Source organism: Stylophora pistillata, unplaced genomic scaffold, assembly GCF_964205215.1.
Source record: "Stylophora pistillata unplaced genomic scaffold, jaStyPist1.2 SCAFFOLD_97, whole genome shotgun sequence".
Classification (NCBI taxonomy): Eukaryota; Metazoa; Cnidaria; class Anthozoa; order Scleractinia; family Pocilloporidae; genus Stylophora; species Stylophora pistillata.
This window is the reverse complement of record NW_028290914.1, coordinates 318473-340455: the sequence shown is the minus strand read 5'-3', so window position 1 is coordinate 340455 and position 21983 is coordinate 318473. Positions and strand designations below refer to the sequence as shown.

The window sequence follows — 21983 nt, the reverse complement described above, 5'->3', positions numbered from 1 at the left end:
GGTACACACGGGTACACAGGGTACACACGGGTACACAGGGTACACACGGGTACACAGGGTACACACGGGTACACAGGGTACACACGGGTACACAGGGTACACACGGGTACACAGGGTACACACGGGTACACAGGGTACACAGGGTATACACGGGTACACAGGGTACACACGGGTACACAGGGTACACAGGGAGAATGGGTAACAGGGAGTCTATATGGAGACTGGGTAACGGGTAGTCTATATGGAGACTGGGTAACAGGGAGTCTATATGGAGACTGCCATGAATTACTTGCCAATTTCTAGGTTATGCACTCCTTATAACACGTTTTTGTTACATTGCAATGCTGTGGACTTTGCTGATGTCCTTCACAGAGTCAAAACATGTTTAATCACGGACAGTAATGTCAAAGACATGCTTCAAATTTCGCAACAGTTTTTTGTCACTGGAAAGCCAAAGACACAGCTAGAGGTGAGAAATTAAAGAGCTGTCTAGAGGTTACAAACATTATAAGGTCAACATCAAGGTTTTAAGTTTTTCAACACGCTAAGTCGGGAAGTTCAATACTCTGAAGGCATCAGCTTGTTTATCAAAGGCTTTAAAAAATTCTTCTTTGAATTTTTAGTTTATAAATATATTCTTCTTTAAGCTATATACACACCTTTTCTTTTTTTTTTTTTCTTTCTTTTTCTTTTTAACTTAATCTAAATTTTCATTCAGCACCTTTGATTTGTATGGTTTATCCTCTAGTTAAATAAGGAAGCCTATACTTAGTAAGCCCCCAGCTTCTAATCGGCTTCCTTGCTGTTACCTAGCTCTTCAGTTCCTTTGATTTTGAAGTTAATTTAGTTAGAATAGTTCATTTTATCTTTGATGTATCATAAATTTTGTATTCGGTTAATTTTTTTATTGGTAATGGCAAACTAAAATGAATGAATGAACGAATGAACAATGATAATCATTAATTATAGTAGAAAACATATTTATGAAATGCTTTCGGTATGAAATAATCCCTAACCCTTTAATTTGACCCTTACATGTGATTACCATCTAATTTCTCCTTACAGTATCACCCCTGAATCACACATTAAGGTCATAAGAATAGAGGAAATGATCACCATCTTTATTGTTAAAAAAATTCTCCTTGTAAGCACCTTAGGAAATGTATAGAGAATAGTATGGAGAATATGCAGGTGTAAAGGATTAGTAGTGGTGACTTTTGTTAGTAGACACTGACTAAAGTTGTCCTTCAGTCATGTAATTTAGCTAATTAAAAGTATTACTGTAAACTTCAAGAATGAAATGGTTAATTCATTAATTTGTTAATTCAAACATTGCATGAAACATTTCTTCCAGCAACAAATTCTTCAGCTGATGGTTGGAAACAGAACAGTGCTCTGCTCCACGGAGAGAGAAGGTAGGTCACCCTTAAAATCAACTGAGTTTCATCATATCACAAACTTTACAGCACAAGTATTAACTATTGTCTAAACTTGCAACTTTTTTTACATTGCTCCTTTTCACATATCTTTCTAATTCTTCTGTGAACACAGATGGTCAATACTCACTATCTGAGAAAACAGTTGATATGTTCCTGGAGCAAGATGTGCCAGTAGATGTGCTTGATGACCTGGTACTAAAACAATCTCCAGAGCACAGGAACCCCAATCCTCCTCTATCTCATTCATTTTCACAAGAATCGTTCACGCAGGTAATTTTAAACATCGAGAAACTAGCTCTGAAATTCAGAGAATCCCTTCACTGGCTTCAGAAAATTCATATTTGTTTGGTCCTTTGCATCAATGGGAATGGCCTAGTAGAGTGATTTTGAGGTTGAAATAAGTGGGGAAAAAGAGGTAAGAGAGATTAAAAGAGTCGCTGTCAGGCTCTGCAGCTTCTCTTGTGGCTATGTTGCCCAATCATGGAGTGGCATTGGTGTCCACAGAAGCTGCAGGGGTGGGAGTGGCCAGTGGGTGTGTAAGTTTGGGGTCGTTTTCAGCATTGGCAAAATATAAGTTATGAACTACTAAGTGAGTATAATTTAACCTCTAGCATATAAAATGTGGACAAATCAATGAAAAATTGAAATCATGAAAAAGTGAAATCACTATAATTAATTACCAATTGTTGGAATGCCATGGTCTCAATTTTGGCCACTGTGAAAATTATGTTAATCACTGTGTATTGTCTGCTAATGAGGAAAGTTTTCTGAGAAAACTTAGTAAAATGCTTCTGTGTTTTTTAACCATGATTAAAACAGAGATTTGTTTTAAATGATCAAAGAAACTGGCGTTATCAGGGAAATCTTCATCCCCCTGGGTAATCTAGTATTTTAAAAAAAGAAAAACAGGAGTAAAGGAACATATATGTTAGATACAATGAAAGTATATGAAGTTCATATATTTTGAACTGCGGTATTAGATACGAATGATGCACGATCCTCGCGGTAGATAGCGCTATTTAAGCAATAGCGAAAATCATACATATCTAATACCGCAGTTCAAAATATATGAACTTCATATATTTTCATTGTATCTGATTTATCACTTTCACGGGTTTATTACGAATCAACTTAACGGCTTGCTCCCAGTTGGCTTGTTAGCTCAATTGGTGAGAGCGCTGCACTAGTATTGCAGAGGTCAGTGGTTCGAATCCCGTACAGGCCTGATTTTTTTCAGGTCCGATTTCCGCTATTGCTTAAATAGCGCTATCTACTGCGAGGATCGTGCATCATACGAACATATATGTTGTACTTAATTAGTACATACTGTCCCAAACGACCTTCAGCTATTGTTTGTACAGTTTGGTTGAAAGCTGGATTGTTCAGTCCTGAGCTAAATAGCCATCTTCTCAGTGCTGATTTCTCTGAGGGACAGCCTTATCCACATCGGCAACATTGTTCAATAGACTCCTGATAGCAACAAGAAACGTTTTAGAACATAATGTTTTTTGCCATAGTGCTAAGAAACATTTGTTTGCTAAATATTGGTCTTTAATCCACATAATATGTATTGTATATTTTAATATCTCATAAGTTACCTTGATTAATTTTATTATTGTTATTATACTTTTAATTAGTTACTACATATATATGTATACATACTTAGATTAGATTAGTATTGTTACAGAAGAAGAGCCTCTTAATTGTTGGAATCTGTAATAAATCAAAATAAATCAAAATAATAAATAAATGAAAAAAAATATGAACTAGTGTGAAGTTAGGCATACCCTGTGAGCAGAGCCTTTTCTACTTTTCTTCTTCTTTTCTTCTTTTTAATCGATTCGAGGACAGGTTAAAAAGGCTCTGCTCGCAGGGTAAGTTAGGCATGGTCTTGACTTAACAAGTGATCTGTTGATTTGTTAATCTTGTACATGTTGTTTTGAAAACAGGATCAATTGCTGAAAGTTTATTGAGTTACCTCAGGCTTCTAGTGAATTCGAGAGATGAACTAGCTTTGTCTCAGGCCATCCATATCCCTCGCAGGGACTTGGCTCATAAACAATTTACAGTATTGAGGAAAGTTGCAGGGGAAAAAAACATGCCTATGTTTCAGGTACCACTCAATTTCAGGTGTTTCATTAAGGACTGGGCACTGAGCAAATTGACTGGTTTTAAGGAAGTTTTTGCCCACCTGATTTGACCATATAGAAGAAAGTCTATCTCATAAAGAAGTTAAGTCCAAAGAGTTTTGCCTGCCTATGAAAACCAGTTGCTCCCTTACTAAAAACTTAGATGAAACCCCTGCAATTTTTTTTACAGTGAATATTATCATGAAAATTCTGCAATTATGAACTGCTATCAGCAAATGACAGTTATCAAAATAATTGCTGTGAAGACCACACATGCGTAAAATATTTCTGGCTAAGCCACTTTTAAATAGACACAGAAGTTAAATAGGGTGTGGGCCATACATTAGCAAAGTGTTTTCAAAGAGTGGAATCAATCACTATTAGACTAAGAGTGTTGCAGTTGTAAGGGTCAAAATTTTCAATTCATTTGGAAAATTATCCCTTGGTGTTTGAGAAGCAGTTCTGGCGTGTTGAAAGAGTCTGGAGGGTGAAACAAGAGGTGGCAGCTGAGTTATTTTTCAAGCATTTAAATCATGATGTTGATATTCTTGCATGCATGTATATCATTGCATTCATCATCATCGGTTTATGTCATCATTGAGGACAGGTAACAAAGCAAAAGCTGTAATCTTTCAATCCATATTCCTGGAGTTCTTGGATACTTTCTAAACCAATTTCCTCATTCCAAGAAGTTGCTGTGACAATGTATACCTCCTATCTGTGGCTGATCCTGCCTTGCTTCTCAATAGATTGGCTCCTTGATAAACAACTGAGAGATAGGATTGAGCTGTATTCTAAAATGTATATAGTCTGATCCAGTGGTGAAAAAACAATTTTTTTTCTCATCATTATCCGTAGCAGTTGGAGGATAATATTACACAGTTTTCTCTAGTTTTCTTTCCTTCCCATGCCAACAGACAGCTGTCTTGTTTATTCTGAGGATACGATTGGGTGGAAAGAGTTATGCACCAATTGATGACAACCCACTTCTCCCATTAACTAAGGTATATATCAGTATATCAAAATTTATTATTCCCTTTAGTGTACCAAATAGAATTTTTATAAATATATTTCAGCTGTTAGTAGGTGTCAGGTCATTTTACCACAAGAGAGAATCTTTACTAAGCCAAAGAGTTCTTTGCAGCCCAGTTGGTGTAGACTTTTCTGTCCCATACTCATGGCTAATGTTTAATAACTTCCTTCATCTGTGGTTTTCAACAATTTTTTTTTTACAGGGTCTTGGAGAGTTTGTGACCTTTTTCCAAAAGTTACAAACTGTCTGTGAAGAAACAGCAGATGCAAAGTAAGATAGTTGTAGATACATATTGTACACTATTTTAATTTAAGAACATGATCATTTCTGCAAAGGAAGGTTTTAAAACCAAGATCAATTTTGTTCTTCCACCAAACTCTCTGATAAAAATTAGAAAACTGTTGCATCTAGATTCTGAGGCGGACCCAGGGGTGGTTTGGGTGGTTCAGTCCAACCCCCTAAATTGTCCCTCAAAATGCTGGAAATCATGTTTCCGAAGACCTAATTTTCAAAATCTGCTGGGGGAGCATGCCCTTGGACAATCAACGAACCGGCCCCTTGACTAAATCTTGAATGCATCCCAGTCAGATTAAGGTTGTTTTACAAGCTAATCATGGGAAAAATCCTATTATTTTGTTGAGCACCTTTCATTGGATGGGGTACTTCCGAAAGAAAAGCATGCACAAAGGAGTCTAACCAGTTAAAAGGATTGTCACAGTACTGCAGTAAAAAAATTAAATACAGTTGACTGAGTGGTGAGATTGTCCGAAGTGATTGGCATGTTTGAATAAACCCTGTGAAAATAAGTTGTCTGCTTCTCTTTCAGAACTGCTGTCTGAAGATTCATGAACATGCTCAAAGTGAGCATTATTAAATCCAAAGAAAAGGTTTTTACAAATGAAAGTATTGCCAAAACTGTGGAATCTCTGAAAGAAAAGGTGGAACAACTAAGCTGCAAAATATGTGATGGTGGCCAAGCAAAGTCATCCATGGCAGGAATGAATGTGTATTTCCTGATTCAGGCTGTATTAGATGAGCATGACTAGAAAAGTTGTCTCCAAGAATATGACACAAGGGACTTGAGGTGTGCTCTGATGACACCAGAAATACCTCGTGGAAAATCAAAATTACAATCTACACTTAGTCAGTTCAGGTAAGGTGGAACAGTATTGAAAAACTCTGGGACTTTTAGACATCGCATGGCAAGCTCTAAGCTAGCTTAGTAGTAGACCAGCTGGCACTGGTGCAGATGTTGTCACTCTCTCGTCTTCCTAGCAAGAAATTTTCCTGGCACCAAGTGGAGAGACAATTTGTCTCTCCACTTTAACAGAATAAATCAGTAGGTAGTAATTTCTGCATCAAGAAAACCTTGGCAAGTTGTATGCAGCCCCAGTTTTGCCTGTGAGGTACAATTCTAAGTAAATTTTTATTGTCCTAAGAGAAGTTTTAAGTGACATGATTAATTTTTTCTTGCTGGAACACCTGATTCGGAGTCTTCAGAAGGAGCTGTCACACCACACAAGGATCAGCCACCAAAACACAAACCTGAAAAGGTAAGATACTGGTAAACTGTCCAGTGAATTTAATCAAGGTGAAATCTAAGTAAAGACACTTTTTATTTTATTATTTTGTTCAAAGAGGGTTATCTTAATTAATGTACCAGCAAATTATATGTTATGTTTCCTCAAGGTGCATCTTAGAAAAGCTTATATTAATTTTTTCCTTTTTCTTGTAGACACCATTTGAAAGCTATAGAAAAGTGTGTGGCGATATGAGCTGGGCCAAACCTGCCTTCAACATTCTGATAGGACTAAGTTCAGCTAACAAAAGAGACCTGATGAGTGCTGCCATAAGCAATGATACTTTAACATCTCGTAAGGAATGTGGCAATAAATCTTACGTTGAGGATACATCCAAATGTCACACCAAGAAAAGAACTTTAACAGAAACTATGTATGACAAAGAGAACATCTCAACTGGCATCTCAACTGGCAACAAAACCATTAAATATGTAGCAAAACCACCACCCAAACGCATGCTCCTTGAGAAGGACATCACTGTGCAAAAGAGCACAAAACGCAAAACTAGTGGAAAAACATTGTCCAAAAGAAAAAAGATTCCATTACTTCAAGGGCAAAAACAGCTCACCAATTTTTTTAGGTGATACGTATTACTGACAATTACATCACAACATTTGATTCATTTTCATGCATTTTTTTATTTTTACATCACTATGCCAAGAGCATCATGATTGAATTTTAACACATACCAGATAGCACTGATTTGTATAACTTGGGACCATTGTCACCCCTAGAGAATTATTATTACTTTAACTACCAGTCAGAGATATCATTGCAGAACTATTTATTATTTTTATATGATTAATCTTTGGCCAAAGCCAAGCAGAACAGAATTATTCTCTATAAAAACAAAATTATTTTCAAGTACAAAATTAAATGGTTGTTATTTTAACCCTTTAATTCTTACGAGTAACTGGGAGAGAATTTCTCCTTACAATATCAAATAAATACAGTATCAAGAAGTGATGAGAATAAAGGAAAATATCAGTTGGGGGATAAATAGTTGATCCAACACTGAATTCTCCAAACTGACATCATCAGGATCTATGCAGAGGAAAGTAGAGAGAATTACTAGTTTAAAGGAATCTTGGGAAATAAAGGGTTAAGGGTGCATTATGTATTAATTTTACATCTAGAATAAAAATAAAGATATTATCTGGCCTGGTAATTCAAAATCTATGAACTCAACAAGGTAGAACAGCAAAGTAAATAGCAGGTAACGAACTATTTTCCATTCCATTATAAAAGTGTTATGTTAACACAACCTATTAGAGTACACATGAATGACATGTATAAAAAGAAAAGAATAATTAATCCCCTATTGTAATGAGCAGCATTGTCCTTATTATCTCAGTGCAAGTATGTCGCCCCCGCAAACCGAACCAAGAGCTTGCAAATCTCCATCTGTTGCCATCCTCACAGCTGTAAAGTCCATCTGTAGTAAGGAAAAATAAGTTTATCTTAGAGAAAAGTATGGAGTCAAACTAGTCAAGTAAAATAAGCCACTTGAGGTGTAATACGAATACGTAAACTGTGAAAAAAAAATAGATAAAATACTTGCAGGTCCTATGGGTATATTTCCCAAGATAAGAAACACAAAAAGGAAAAAATGGCAACAGATACTATAGAATAATACATGGATGTACACAGATATGGAAGTGCTCAACTCAATATATCATGTACAGCAAACAAATAAGATCTTGAGTTTATATGGAATTTCTCTGCAAGTGTTCAACTTAATATATCAAGCAGTAAATAAGTAAGACCTTGAGTTAAATACAAGAATAGAAATTCCATATGTATACAAGCAACATTTGCCGTATATCATGTTCAACATGTACATGCCATATATCAGGCCCAACATTTGCCCTACATCAAGTTCATCTACTTTGGAATGTTTCATAAATTAGTGGGCAAAGGACTACATGCTTGTCCAATTTGGAAGCAATTAAATTTAAAAAAAAAAAACTTTTTTTCTCTCATCCAATTATTTCCAAATCAATTACTTTGGGTTCTAGGAATGATAAATAGCTACCAATATAAAAATTAGTTTGTATGCAATGAAATTAACCTCACTAAACTCGTTAGGGAGTAAAATTTCTTTCAAATTATTACCTCAAAACCGAGGTTAGTCTGGCTATAGTTTTAATACTCACAAAAAAAATTTAATTGGCAGCCATTTATGAAAAGGGTCAAAACTATTCCCAGTGAAGCACAAATAACCGTCCCATCTTGAAGTTAAATGATTAAAGGTTTCTCGAAAGTAAACCAGACGTAACAAGAAGGTAAGGAAAGTGTAAAAAGACAATCTGAGGTATCAAATTTAAGTGCGCCACAATCTCGAGTCTAGTACAGGAAACAGTTCTCAACGAATTCTTACCCTTTCGTCTTTAAACTGTTGGCAAAAGCCATCTTTAATCCCACGTTCTTCTTTTAAAAAATTGAAAACCTAAAGAGAATGCAGCCAAATATAAGTTTTTGTACCTTCAGCATTTCTAATTTGAACGAATGACAGGAGAAAGTGTCAAAATACCTGGTTCGGACCTCCGAAACAAGCTGCTCTCTTAGAGAATCTATGTTGTTTATCGGCAATGCAACCCAGCCTGCGTGCCACTCGGCCCAGCTAGGTAGCCAGGCAGGTAAGTCGCAAGAAAGTAGCAAGAAAGTCGCAGCTAAGTCGCAAGAAAGTCGCAGCTAAGTCGCAAGAAAGTAGCAAGTCGCAGACAAGTCGCGAGAAAGTAGCAAGAAAGTAGCAGCTAAGTCGCAAGAAAGTAGCAGCTAAGTCGCAAGAAAGTAGCAAGTCGCAGACAAGTTGCAAGAAAGTAGCAAGAAAGTCGCAGATAAGTCGCAAGAAAGTAGCAAGAAAGTAGCAGCTAAGTCGCAAGAAAGTAGCAAGTCGCAAGAAAGTAGCAAGAAAGTCGCAGCTAAGTCGCAAGAAAGTAGCAAGAAAGTCGCAGCTAAGTCGCAAGAAAGTAGCAGCTAAGTCGCAAGAAAGTAGCAGCTAAGTCGCAAGTGAAAAAAAAGAGAGAGGAAAGTGTATGTCCCTTTGAAGCCACCGTAGGTTGCCACCATATTTTGAAAATGTTCGATTTTTGGCTACATTTCCTCTTAATCCCAAGGCCCGCGAAGCAGATTTTCAATTGGGGGGGCTAATGCGAACGCTTTAGCGTGAGCCACCAGGTAGGGGAGCCGGGGTCATGCTCCCCCGGAAAAATTTGAAATTAAAGTCTTCTGAAATGGCTAGAAATGGATCTAAAACTGCCAAAAGTGCATCTGTTCACTTGAGACCAATATTTGTTTGCCCTGGAATGGAGGTTTCCCAAAAGAGAGTTTTCTCTGCAAATTTTTTCTCTAGCTGTGTGCTTAACAGATTTCTTTCTCTCTTTGTACTTCTGTAAAGTTTTCCTGTAGAGGATCCGATGCATTGAGCTCTGTTGCTGACATTTTTACCCACCAAGGAAAGTGTGTTTATATTTAATCTTATTTGAGTTCCCAGTTCTCAACTGAAAGTAGGAGATCAAGGTGCAATATACAACAGAGAGGACAATGATATGCACTATAAATGATCATGAGATTCTTAACGCAATGAAAAAGATGGTTTTCATGAAGATGTCTTTTAGATAGTTTATATAAACAGATATACATGTATGTTTGCCTTTAGAATTGTGTTGATGCTTTTTATATGCTTAAGTTTGACAAAAAAGTGGCAGCTATAATGGGCCCATTTAGTTGTGTAAAGCTTTGTGTTCGCCACTGTGAAAGGTTATGTTTTGCGATCTGAAGTAAAAAATAAATATTTTAATCACACCACAAAAAGTTTGCACCAGCAGGGACTTTTTTCTAGATGTAAAATTAATACATAATGCACCCTTAACCCTTTATTTCCCAAGATTCCTTTAAACTAGTAATTCTCTCTACTTTCCTCTGCATAGATCCTGATGATGTCAGTTTGGAGAATTCAGTGTTGGATCAACTATTTATCCCCCAACTGATATTTTCCTTTATTCTCATCACTTCTTGATACTGTATTTATTTGATATTGTAAGGAGAAATTCTCTCCCAGTTACTCGTAAGAATTAAAGGGTTAAAATAACAACCATTTAATTTTGTACTTGAAAATAATTTTGTTTTTATAGAGAATAATTCTGTTCTGCTTGGCTTTGGCCAAAGATTAATCATATAAAAATAATAAATAGTTCTGCAATGATATCTCTGACTGGTAGTTAAAGTAATAATAATTCTCTAGGGGTGACAATGGTCCCAAGTTATACAAATCAGTGCTATCTGGTATGTGTTAAAATTCAATCATGATGCTCTTGGCATAGTGATGTAAAAATAAAAAAATGCATGAAAATGAATCAAATGTTGTGATGTAATTGTCAGTAATACGTATCACCTTAAAAAAAAATTGGTGAGCTGTTTTTGCCCTTGAAGTAATGGAATCTTTTTTCGTTTGGACAATGTTTTTCCACTAGTTTTGCATTTTGTGCTCTTTTGCACGGTGATGTCCTTCTGAAGGAGCATGCGTTTGGGTGGTGGTTTTGCTACATATTTAATGGTTTTGTTGCCAGTTGAGATGTTCTCTTTGTCATACATAGTTTCTGTTAAAGTTCTTTCCTTGGTGTGACATTTGGATGTATCCTCAACGTAAGATTTATTGCCACATTCCTTACGAGATGTTAAAGTATCATTGCTTATGGCAGCACTCATCAGGTCTCTTTTGTTAGCTGAACTTAGTCCTATCAGAATGTTGAAGGCAGGTTTGGCCCAGCTCATATCGCCACACACTTTTCTATAGCTTTCAAATGGTGTCTACAAGAAAAAGGAAAAAATTAATATAAGCTTTTCTAAGATGCACCTTGAGGAAACATAACATATAATTTGCTGGTGCATTAATTAAGATAACCCTCTTTGAACAAAATAATAAAATAAAAAGTGTCTTTACTTAGATTTCACCTTGATTAAATTCACTGGACGGTTTACTAGTATCTTACCTTTTCAGGTTTGTGTTTTGGTGGCTGATCCTTGTGTGGTGTGACAGCTCCTTCTGAAGACTCCGAATCAGGTGTTATAGCAAGAAAAAATTAATCATGTCACTCAAGACTTCTCTTAGGACAATAAAAATTTACTTAGAATTGTACCTCACAGGCAAAACTGGGGCTGCATACAACTTGCCAAGGTTTTCTTGATGCAGAAATTACTACCTACTGATTTATTCTGTTAAAGTGGAGAGACAAATTGTCTCTCCACTTGGTGCCAGGAAAATTTCTTGCTAGGAAGACGAGAGAGTGACAACATCTGCACCAGTGCCAGCTGGTCTACTACTAAGCTAGCTTAGAGCTTGCCATGCGATGTCTAAAAGTCCCAGAGTTTTTCAATACTGTTCCACCTTACCTGAACTGACTAAGTGTAGATCGTAATTTTGATTTTCCACGAGGTATTTCTGGTGTCATCAGAGCACACCTCAAGTCCCTTGTTTCATATTCTTGGAGACAACTTTTCTAGTCATGCTCATCTAATACAGCCTGAATCAGGAAATACACATTCATTCCTGCCATGGATGACTTTGCTTGGCCACCATCACATATTTTGCAGCTTAGTTGTTCCACCTTTTCTTTCAGAGATTCCACAGTTTTGGCAATACTTTCATTTGTAAAAACCTTTTCTTTGGATTTAATAATGCTCACTTTGAGCATGTTCATGATTCTTAAGACAGCAGTTCTGAAAGATAAGCAGACAACTTATTTTCACAGGGTTTATCCAAACATGCCAATCACTTTGGACAATCTCACCACTCAGTCAACTGTATTTAATTTTTTTACTGCAGTACTGTGACAATCCTTTTAACTGGTTAGACTCCTTTGTGCATGCTTTTCTTTCGGAAGTACCCCATCCAATGATAGGTGCTCAACAAAATAATAGGATTTTTCCCATGATTAGCTTGTAAAACAACCTTAATCTGACTGGGATGCATCCAAGATTTAGTCAAGGGGCCGGTTCGTTGATTCTCCAAGGGCATGCTCCCCCAGGAGATTTTGAAAATTAGGTCTTCGGAAACATGATTTCCAGCATTTTGAGGGACAATTTAGGGGGTTGGACTGAACCACCCAAACCACCCCTGGGTCCGCCTCAGAATCTAGATGCAACAGTTTTCTAATTTTTATCACTGAGAGTTTGGTGGAAGAAAAAAAATTGATCTTGGTTTTAAAACCTTCCTTTGCAGAAATGATCATGTTCTTAAATTAAAATAGTGTACAATATGTATCTACAGCTATCTTACTTTGCATCTGCTGTTTCTTCACAGACAGTTTGTAACTTTTGGAAAAAGGTCACAAACTCTCCAAGACCCTGTAAGAAAAAAATTGTTGAAAACCACAGATGAAGGAAGTTATTAAACATTAGCCATGAGTATGGGACAGAAAAGTCTACACCAACTGGGCTGCAAAGAACTCTTTGGCTTAGTAAAGATTCTCTCTTGTGGTAAAATGACCTGACACCTACTAACAGCTGAAATGTATTTATAAAAATTCTATTTGGTACACTAAAGGGAATAATAAATTTTGATATACTGATATATACCTTAGTTAATGGAAGAAGTGGGTTGTCATCAATTGGTGCATAACTCTTTCCACCCAATCGTATTGTCAGAATAAACAAGACAGCTGTCTGTTGGCATGGGAAGGAAAGAAAACTAGAGAAAACTGTGTAATATTATCCTCCAACTGCTAAGGATAATGATGAGAAAAAAAATTGTTTTTTCACCACTGGATCAGACTATATACATTTTAGAATACAGCTCAATCCTATCTCACAGTTGTTTATCAAGGAGCCAATCTATTGAGAAGCAAGGCAGGATCAGCCACAGATAGGAGGTATACATTGTCACAGCAACTTCTTGGAAGGAGGAAATTGGTTTAGGAAGTATCTAAGAACTCCAGTAATATGGATTGAAAGATTACAGCTTTTGCTTTGTTACCTGTCCTCAATGATGACATAAACTGATGATGATGAATGCAATGATATACATGCATGCAAGAATATCAACATCATGATTTAAATGCTTGAAAAATAACTGAGCTGCCACCTCTTGTTTCACCCTCCAGACTCTTTCAACACACCAGAATTGCTTCTCAAACACCAAGGGATAATTTTCCAAATGAATTGAAAATTTTGACTCTTACAATTGCAACACTCTTAGTCTAATAGTGATTGATTACACTCTTTGAAAACACTTTGCTAATGTATAGCCCACACCCCATTTAACTTATGTGTCTATTTAAAAGTGGCTTAGCCAGAAATATTTTACGCATGTGTGGTCTTCACAGCAACTTTTTTGATAACTGTCATTTGCTGATAGCAGTTCATAATTGCAGAATTTTCATGATAATATTCACTGTAAAAAAAATTGCAGAGGTTTCATCTAAGTTTTTAGCAAGGGGGCAACTGGTTTTCACAGGCAGGCAAAACTCTTTGGACTTAACTTCTTTATAAGATAAACTTTCCTCTATATGGTCAAATCAGGTGGGCAAAAACTTCCTTAAAACCAGTAAATTTGCTCAGTGCCCAGTCCTTAATGAAACACCTGAAATTGAGTGGTACCTGAAACATAGGCATCTTTTTTTCCCCCTGCAACTTTCCTCAATACTGTAAATTGTTTATGAGCCAAGTCCCTGCGAGGGATATGGATGGCCTGAGACAAAGCTAGTTCATCTCTCTAATTCACTAGAAGCCTGAGGTAACTCGATAAACTTTCAGCAATTAATTGATCCTGTTTTCAAAACAACATGTACAAGATTAACAAATCAACAGATCACTTGTTAAGTCAAGACCATGCGTAACTTACCCTGCGAGCAGAGCCTTTTTAACCTGTCCTCGAATCGATTAAAAAGAAGAAAAGAAGAAGAAAAGTAGAAAAGGCTCTGCTCACAGGGTAAGTTAGGCATGGTCTTGACTTAACAAGTGATCTGTTGATTTATTTATCTAACATATATGTTCCTTTACTCCTGTTTTTCTTTTTTTAAAATACTAGATTACCCAGGGGGATGAAGATTTCCCTGATAACACCAGTTTCTTTGATCATTTAACACAAATCTCTGTTTTAATCATGGTTAAAAAACACAGAAGCATTTTACTAAGTTTTCTCAGAAAACTTTCCTCATTAGCAGACAATACACAGTGATTAACATAATTTTCACAGTGGCCAAAATTGAGACCATGGCATTCCAACAATTGGTAATTAATTATAGTGATTTCATTTTTTCATTGAATTATCCACATTTTATATGCTAGAGGTTAAATTATACTCACTTAGTAGTTCATAACTTATATTTTGCCAATGCTGAAAACGACCCAAACTTACACACCCACTGGCCACTCCCACCCCTGCAGCTTCTGTGGACACCAATGCCACTCCATGATTGGGCAACATAGCCACAAGAGAAGCTGCAGAGCCTGACAGCGACTCTTTTAATCTCTCTTACCTCTTTTTCCCCACTTATTTCAACCTCAAAACCACTCTACTAGACCATTCCCATTGATGCAAAGGACCAAACAAATATGAATTTTCTGAAGCCAGTGAAGGGATTCTCTGAATTTCAGAGCTAGTTTCTCGATGTTTAAAATTACCTGCGTGAACGATTTTTGTGAAAATGAATAAGAAAGAGGAGGATTGGGGTTCCTGTGCTCTGGAGATTGTTTTAGTACCAGGTCATCAAGCACATCTACTGGCACATGTTGCTCCAGGAACGTATCAACTGTTTTCTCAGATAGTGAGTATTGACCATCTGTGTTCACAGAAGAATTAGAAAGATATGTGAAAAGGAGCAATGTAAAAAAAGTTGCAAGTTTAGACAATAGTTAATACTTGTGCTGTAAAGTTCGTGATATGATGAAACTCAATTGATTTTAAGGGTGACCTACCTTCTCTCTCTGTGGAGCAGAGCACTGTTCTGTTTCCAACCATCAGCTGAAGAATTTGTTGCTGGAAGAAATGTTTCATGCAATGTTTGAATTAACAAATTAATGAATTAACCATTTCATTCTTGAAGTTTGCAGTACCACTTTTAATTAGCTAAATTACATGACTGAAGGACAACTTTAGTCAGTGTCTATACTAACAAAAGTCACCACTACTAATCCTTTACACCTGCATATTCTCCATACTGTTCTCTATACATTTCCTAAGGTGCTTACAAGGAGAATTTTTTTAACAATAAAGATGGTGATCATTTCCTCTATTCTCATGACCTTAACGTGTGATTCAGGGTGATACTGTAAGGAGAAATTAGATGGTAATCACATGTAAGGGTCAAATTAAAGGGTTAGGGATTATTTCATACCGAAAGCATTTCATAAATATGTTTTCTACTGTAATTAATGATTATCATTGTTCATTCGTTCATTCATTCATTTTAGTTTGCCATTACCAATAAAAAAATTAACCGAATACAAAATTTATGATACATCAAAGATAAAATGAACTATTCTAACTAAATTAACTTCAAAATCAAAGGAACTGAAGAGCTAGGTAACAACAAGGAAGCTGATTAGAAGCTGCATGGGGGCTTACTAAGTATAGGCTTCCTTATTTAACTAGAGGATAAACCATACAAATCAAAGGTGCTGAATGAAAATTTAGATTAAGTTAAAAAGAAAAAGAAAGAAAAAAAAAAAAAGAAAAGGTGTGTATATAGCTTAACAAAGAATATATTTATAAACTAAAAATTCAAAGAAGAATTTTTTAAAGCCTTTGATAAACAAGCTGATGCTTTCAGAGTATTGAATTTCCCGACTTAGCGTGTTGATAAACTTAAAACCTTGATGTTGACCTTATAATGTTTGTAACCTCTAGACAGCTCTTTAATTTCTCACCTCTAGCTGTGTCTTTGGCTTTCCAGTGACAAAACACTGTTGCGAAATTTGAACCATGTCTTTGTGATTAAACATGTTTTGACTCTGTGAAGGACATCAGCAAAGTCCACAGCATTGCAATGTAACAAAAACGTGCTATAAGGAGTGCAAAACCTAGAAATTGAATTTTTTTCTTCATCCATTGACAACTTATAATTCATGACTGCTTTGTGGGCTTCAAGTACATCATGTAATTTCACTGTAAACTCCCCGGCTTCCTTAAAGAAAAAAGATAGAGCCATTATCAATATTTCTGTCAACAAATCATCATCATATCGATCTTTTAAGACTGACCGGATGGTTACAAAAGCTTGGTGCCACTTACACTGACCGCCTCCCAGTTAGCTCAATGGATAGAGCGCTGGACAGTTGTGTGGGAGGTCGAGGGTTCAAGCCACGGCCGGACCAACACTCAAGGTCTTAAAATAATTGAGAAGAATTATGCTTCCCTTCTATAACATCAAGAAGTGGTTAGATATTCTAGTCTTCTCAGATAGGGACAAATAAAATTAATGGAGGTCCCATCTCCCGCAGGAGGGGTAGGAGATGCACGAGATTACTGTGTGATGGATGTCCTTCCCCGGGGTGGGATGGGTGGGTTGGGTTTAGGTGGATGAACCTAGTAGGGGACTACGTGTCCTATTGTTCTTCCACCTATACAATGTACAAATCTTTTGAAACACAGAATTGTCTTTTATTTTATTTTATCAACTGAGTAAATCGTGTATGAACTCTTCTGAACAAAATCGAAGCCTAAATATCTTAAAAACTTTAACTCTCAAGATCTGAAGGTTAATTCTCCCCTCTTGCTGCTGCATATTTCCTTGTAAATTTTGTGCGTGAAGACCTAAACACTGCAAATATGAAGTGAGCTTAAGCTTACTGCAAATTGGTTAACACCAAACTTTGTTGATTTTATCTTGTAGCTGCTGGTATCTTAACTAATTCTTCACACATTCACAATTTACGACAATTTTTCTCCATCAAAACGCTTACAAAGTACAAACACAATAATTGGGCCAGCACGTGTTGCCCACAATCAAAAAAACTTTCCAAAGAAAGCCAGATCGCAGGTTACGTCAAGGGCACCAAAAATTCATACCGTGAGGTTGCTCTAAGGAGCCTTTGATTTTTTCATGTTACATATTATGGTAATTGTCTAGTACCTCCATCCAGAAACCTACTTGTTATCATAAAGTAAATATGATGGAGAAATGTAAGACTGAGTTTCATGCTCATTTGAATTAATTCAAAGTCAATTGCAATTGTTCAAACATTAACCATTCCATTTCCAATATCTAGTTTTAGTAATTCTCTTTACTGCCTGCCATACAGTTCTTATTATGTTACTACTGATAATTTAGTTGTGGATCAACTAACATTCCCCTGCTTTTCTGCTTGATAGTATTGATATTGTAGGGAAAAATTCTGTCTTAGTTGGTTACTCACCATGGGTATTAAAGATGGAGTGGATTATCAACATTGACATTGAATGTACCTGGTTTCACTTGTTCTGTATGACAAGTCCCAAACAAATCAACAAACAATGGATCCTGAAAAAATCAGATGAATACAAATTTTTTTTAGGAAGATTACAGTTTAAACTACCAGAAAATATTACCAGTTTAATACTAACACTGACCTGGTTTTGCGCAAGACAAGTTAGTCTCCTGTAGTAATTGGATTTGTTGGAGAAAAGCGTACAATTATGCCCTGGGAACCCTTGCCAGGTAACAGACCACAAGTTGATTCCAGCTTGAAGACACTTTGACTACAATCAATCATGAACTAACAAAAGCAAAAATTATTACATAAGAACAAACAATTAAGTGTTTAAGCTAAAGGTTTATCTGTTGATATCAAGTTATTATCTAAAACAATTTCTTTTCCATAACACTGCCATTCTGAAGAATATGACACCAATCGGAAAACGAGACCTGTAGTTTAGCTGTAAATTATAATTATAAGTAGCCCTATAGCGATCTCCCTCCAATGGACTTAGCCAGAGGGGAAAAACAGGTTGGAGGGAAAAACCATCTAACAAAAGACATGAGCTGATTTTTTTTGCATTCTGAAGGTGGAAGCATCTGTTAAACTTTGTAAACATGGGAATTTCTTAAGATAAGTGACCTTTATCCATAGCAATTATGCTTACATAATAAGCACCAGATAGATTACCAGATTTTCAAAAGATTTCAAAGGCAACAGGGACTCAGTGAATATTTTTTTGGTTATTTTTGCTCATAATTAACTAATTATCAAATTGGACTTGATCTTTTTTCTCTAGTACTAGTCTTATGGTGATGTCATTCCCTTATCATGGAACTTGTTCATCTCCCAGATATCATAGAAAACACTAAGTTAAACATGATTTAGTGCTCAAAGGAGCTGACCTTGCACCAAGGGAAAATGAAGTAATGTTCCTGAAGGAGATAACCAATTTCTTTTGGAAGTAACTGAACAATTACACCAAAACATTTATTTACCTTTCATGAATAATTGTTAAATAAAGAGAGTAAATCCAGAAGTGTTTGACCTGAAAAGCTGCAGGAACATCTGAATTGTTAACAACCTTGAAACTTTTAGCTGAAAACTTGCTAGATTCTACAACTCCCATATCAAGATAGTCAGAGTCAAGACCAACTTCAGGCCCTAAAGAACAGATTGAAATTAAGAAAAACTTGAACATTTTTCAACAAGAACTTCCTTGATTAGAGAGCAAGTGCGGTTCACAATGTCCATGATTGATGTGAGATTACTGTTGACTGAAGAAAGAGTGGAGGGGTACTCAGGTCTATGACACTGGGCTCTCAGAACCTCAACCCCATTATAAACAATTCTGTGGCCAATTAGAGACTCCATTACTTTTAGGCAAATGTAATTTTTGCCATCTCAACTTTTTTCTATGCATGGACTACCTTATAAAGCCTTTCAAGTCACCCTAAAATAAATTAAACACATCCTTATGATAAACATCAAATGATGACATTTCTCTGAATATATAATTTATTTAATCATTTTATACTAGTCTTCTGAGTTTATGAGCTGTTAGAGCCTATAAAAGCACAAACATATCACTACCTTTACCTATTCCAGTGCATTTTATAACTGAACAATTGGTAGCTCCAAGAGCTATAACTTCCAGATAATCCACTGAGTATAAACCAGGATTCTGTGGAGTAAATGATACCTGAAATAAAAGAATACGAACAAAATACATCTTAAATAAAGATCACATACCAGTGAGCAGTTGTCAAAAGAATTAATAAACACAAGTGCAGATACAAGAAGAATATACAGAGAAATATTCAGTTCACAAATATTGCAAACAGAGAACAATGCAATCGAGTCCCTTCAGTTGGTAATACATAGATTCACATGCAACAAATAATTACCTTAAAAAATGAATGGTTGCATTATAATTAAATTAACTTGTGATAGGAAAATGACAATCCTTACTGTTGCTGGGCATCTGCCTGCAATCCTTTGACAGTGAGTTTTGTCTTAATCACCTATTTTTCTTCTTTACTAGAGTTAAAGCTGATGGTGTGAGCCTATAATGTAAGATAATACGGAATTATTTACAACACAGGGCTTATGACAGTGTAACAATTAATTCTATCAAATATGTAAAACCTGATTGAAGATATAATTTATGAGAATAACTGACGTGTATATAAGACCAGTATACCATCAAAAATGTTTTGTTTTACTAGAGACCCTGTAACAATTTACAGGGGATCCTAAACGACAATTAACAATTTAGAAAAAAATTTGCAGTACACTTAAAATGCCCACCTGAGTTTCATTGGGTAGAATGATTCCTTTAGAGGGATCAATGCTAAGACTTTTTAAGTGAGGTCCAGGGTTTTCCATGCAAACCTGATGGGTAAAATAAGGTTTGTTGACATTACAATTACATTATATTACAGTACTGCATCAATCAATTCAAAGCTTCAGCATCTCTGCCCCTTTCCCCCCCCCAACCCCTGACATTTGAACTTTTGATAACTGGTTTCTTCAAATTCCTGAGAAGGGAAAAAAAAAAAGAGTTCAAATGTGCCCATTTTTTTCTCAAGAAAAAAACAGTGACCATGGCTTTCTACACATTGGCCAAGCTATAAAACCTAGTGAAGTATTTACCTTAAATACATTGATATTTAAGGATATAACACTTGTATTCTGCTGGAGAGACTGGACACATCTCTACAAATTTCCCACCCACCCCAGTCATGCAAGGTTCAACCCGCTACCGCTTCCGCTTCCATTCAGATGATGGTTATTCTGTAGGGAGGGAGGGGACATTGAAGTTTTGAATTGATCGTCACATATCAGTAATCATTAATATTCTTATGGATAAGGATGTATAAGGATAATTTATTTTATGTCAGGTACACAGGGAGTGGTTGCCGGTTGCCCAGATCTCCTGAGCCAGGGGTTCATGATAAAAGGGACTGACATTACTAGATTCCTCATTCTAGGAAAAATGATAAATTTTAATTGATGGGGAAAGGGAAGGTGGCCTTAGTTTGACACTTAGGAAGGTTGAGAACATTGAACACACCTCAGTGCAATCCTGGAAGCGTTCTTGACCTCAAACAGCCTTGTTGATGCTGTACCTAAACAGGTTGGTTTGAAATGAACAGTTCCCTGTAAAACCCCAAAAATTTACAATCAGATATAACAAATCACCTGGTTTTCCACTTAACATGAACTTTTTACTCTTATTAAAACAACAGAGATACTTAAATTAAGATTGATTTCAAAGCAGTAACTAATGGATTGGTAAATCTTAGTCAAAATATAACAAGGAGCTGTTCATAATTGATAACCATGCCATTATGGATTCAAATCAAAGAGTAATGGTTCAATCGAAAATGTCCTAAGATTACAACCTGATTATTGAGTTTTAGAGATGGAATCTCTGCTGATCCAACAAGGCTTATTTCCCAAACAAAGTTGTAAAGTACTCAGTACAAAGTTTCATATATCACATGTTACAAAATAAATGTCACTTGCTAGACAAAAATTGCATTTGATTGTATGTATTGCTGTGTCATAAGCCATGTATTTTTGTTTGCAAAAGCCTGCAAATTCAAAATAAGCAGTGTGGTATGATTGCCACACACTAAACTACTGACTAACCTCACTTGCTCTAAAGCGCCACACCAGGAATTATTGGCCCGCTGTTATTTTTGTACACACTTTGCTGGGCTCGGCTGTACTGTCACAACCTCAGGTGAATCTTTCCCAGTACAGCCCTTATGCTTGATTGGTAAGAAGTTATTATTTAATTTAATTTTTGCTAAGGTTCCCATTTCCATTGGTTTCTTACAGACTGCTATAACTTATTTCTCCTCTAGTTTCAACCATACTTGTTCCAGACCCAAGGTAGAAAAATAAAGATAAAATCTTACAATTTGTTTTGTAACTACCTTAACAGATTGTCATCAAATGCAAAATGGATCGGATTCTGCCCATTGCTGGTCAACAGCAGTGTTCTGTAGGACACGCCATCCACAGTAGTGGCTGGAAAGACCTAAACATTCCAAAAAAGGGACAAGTTACTAATCATATGCTTTGTCAACTAACAGAATACAATCATACTGGCACCACCTAGTAATACATTATGGTGGACTAAAACTGTTTCTATCCATTAGTTTAGGAACAGCATTATTCTAACAAGGGTAGTGTAGTGAAGCATTTGTCCCATTTACACAAGCAAAATGTTTTCTTAAAATTAGGTTGACCTGAATAATCAGTTTGAGAATCTTCAATGGGGAAAACATATCAAACCATGCTTGAAAAAACAGCTTTAAGGTCTGTTTTAGCTTTGGTGTGAATGGCTAAATTATCACTTACCAGCTGTTGTACATCCCATTGACTTCTGGGG

The 21983-nt window shown here is 36.2% G+C and overlaps 1 protein-coding gene, 1 long non-coding RNA gene and 1 pseudogene across 6 annotated transcripts; 1 reads left to right on the top strand and 2 right to left on the bottom strand.

Moving 5' to 3' along the window:
* The first annotated feature begins 184 nt into the window (after window positions 1-184).
* On the top strand, window positions 185-7181 carry LOC148715656 (PCNA-interacting partner-like). 2 transcript variants are annotated; one of them, XM_088746663.1, is made up of 7 exons: window positions 189-469; window positions 1355-1415; window positions 1552-1709; window positions 4486-4572; window positions 4804-4871; window positions 5428-6154; window positions 6337-7181. In XM_088746663.1, the coding sequence occupies exons 1-6, from the start codon at window positions 269-271 to the stop codon at window positions 5438-5440; spliced, it is 588 nt and encodes a 195-aa protein (XP_088602789.1). In that variant the 5' UTR covers window positions 189-268; the 3' UTR covers window positions 5441-6154; window positions 6337-7181. The 2 variants fall into 2 exon arrangements, with proteins under 2 accessions (XP_088602788.1, XP_088602789.1); XM_088746662.1 differs by having other exon boundaries at window positions 185-469; window positions 4486-4871.
* Window positions 4323-8810, bottom strand: LOC148715655 (uncharacterized). 3 transcript variants are annotated; one of them, XR_015995913.1, is made up of 5 exons: window positions 8715-8810; window positions 8562-8630; window positions 6084-7616; window positions 4672-4847; window positions 4323-4337 (listed from the first exon to the last, which is right to left on the bottom strand). It is a non-coding gene; the product is annotated as an uncharacterized LOC148715655 (long non-coding RNA). The 3 variants fall into 3 exon arrangements; XR_015995912.1 differs by lacking the exon at window positions 4323-4337 and adding an exon at window positions 4489-4503; XR_015995911.1 differs by lacking the exon at window positions 4323-4337 and having other exon boundaries at window positions 4580-4847.
* Window positions 8811-10157: 1347 nt separating this feature from the next.
* Window positions 10158-21629, bottom strand: LOC148715654 (uncharacterized; annotated as a pseudogene). Its single transcript, XR_015995910.1, has 17 exons — window positions 21526-21629; window positions 20655-20740; window positions 19889-19972; window positions 19550-19644; window positions 19178-19280; window positions 18577-18742; window positions 17733-17878; window positions 17540-17643; window positions 16052-16308; window positions 15101-15161; window positions 14807-14964; window positions 13781-13949; window positions 12761-12847; window positions 12462-12529; window positions 11576-11902; window positions 11176-11251; window positions 10158-10993 (listed from the first exon to the last, which is right to left on the bottom strand). The product of XR_015995910.1 is annotated as an uncharacterized LOC148715654 (transcript).
* Between the last annotated feature and the right edge of the window lie 354 nt (window positions 21630-21983).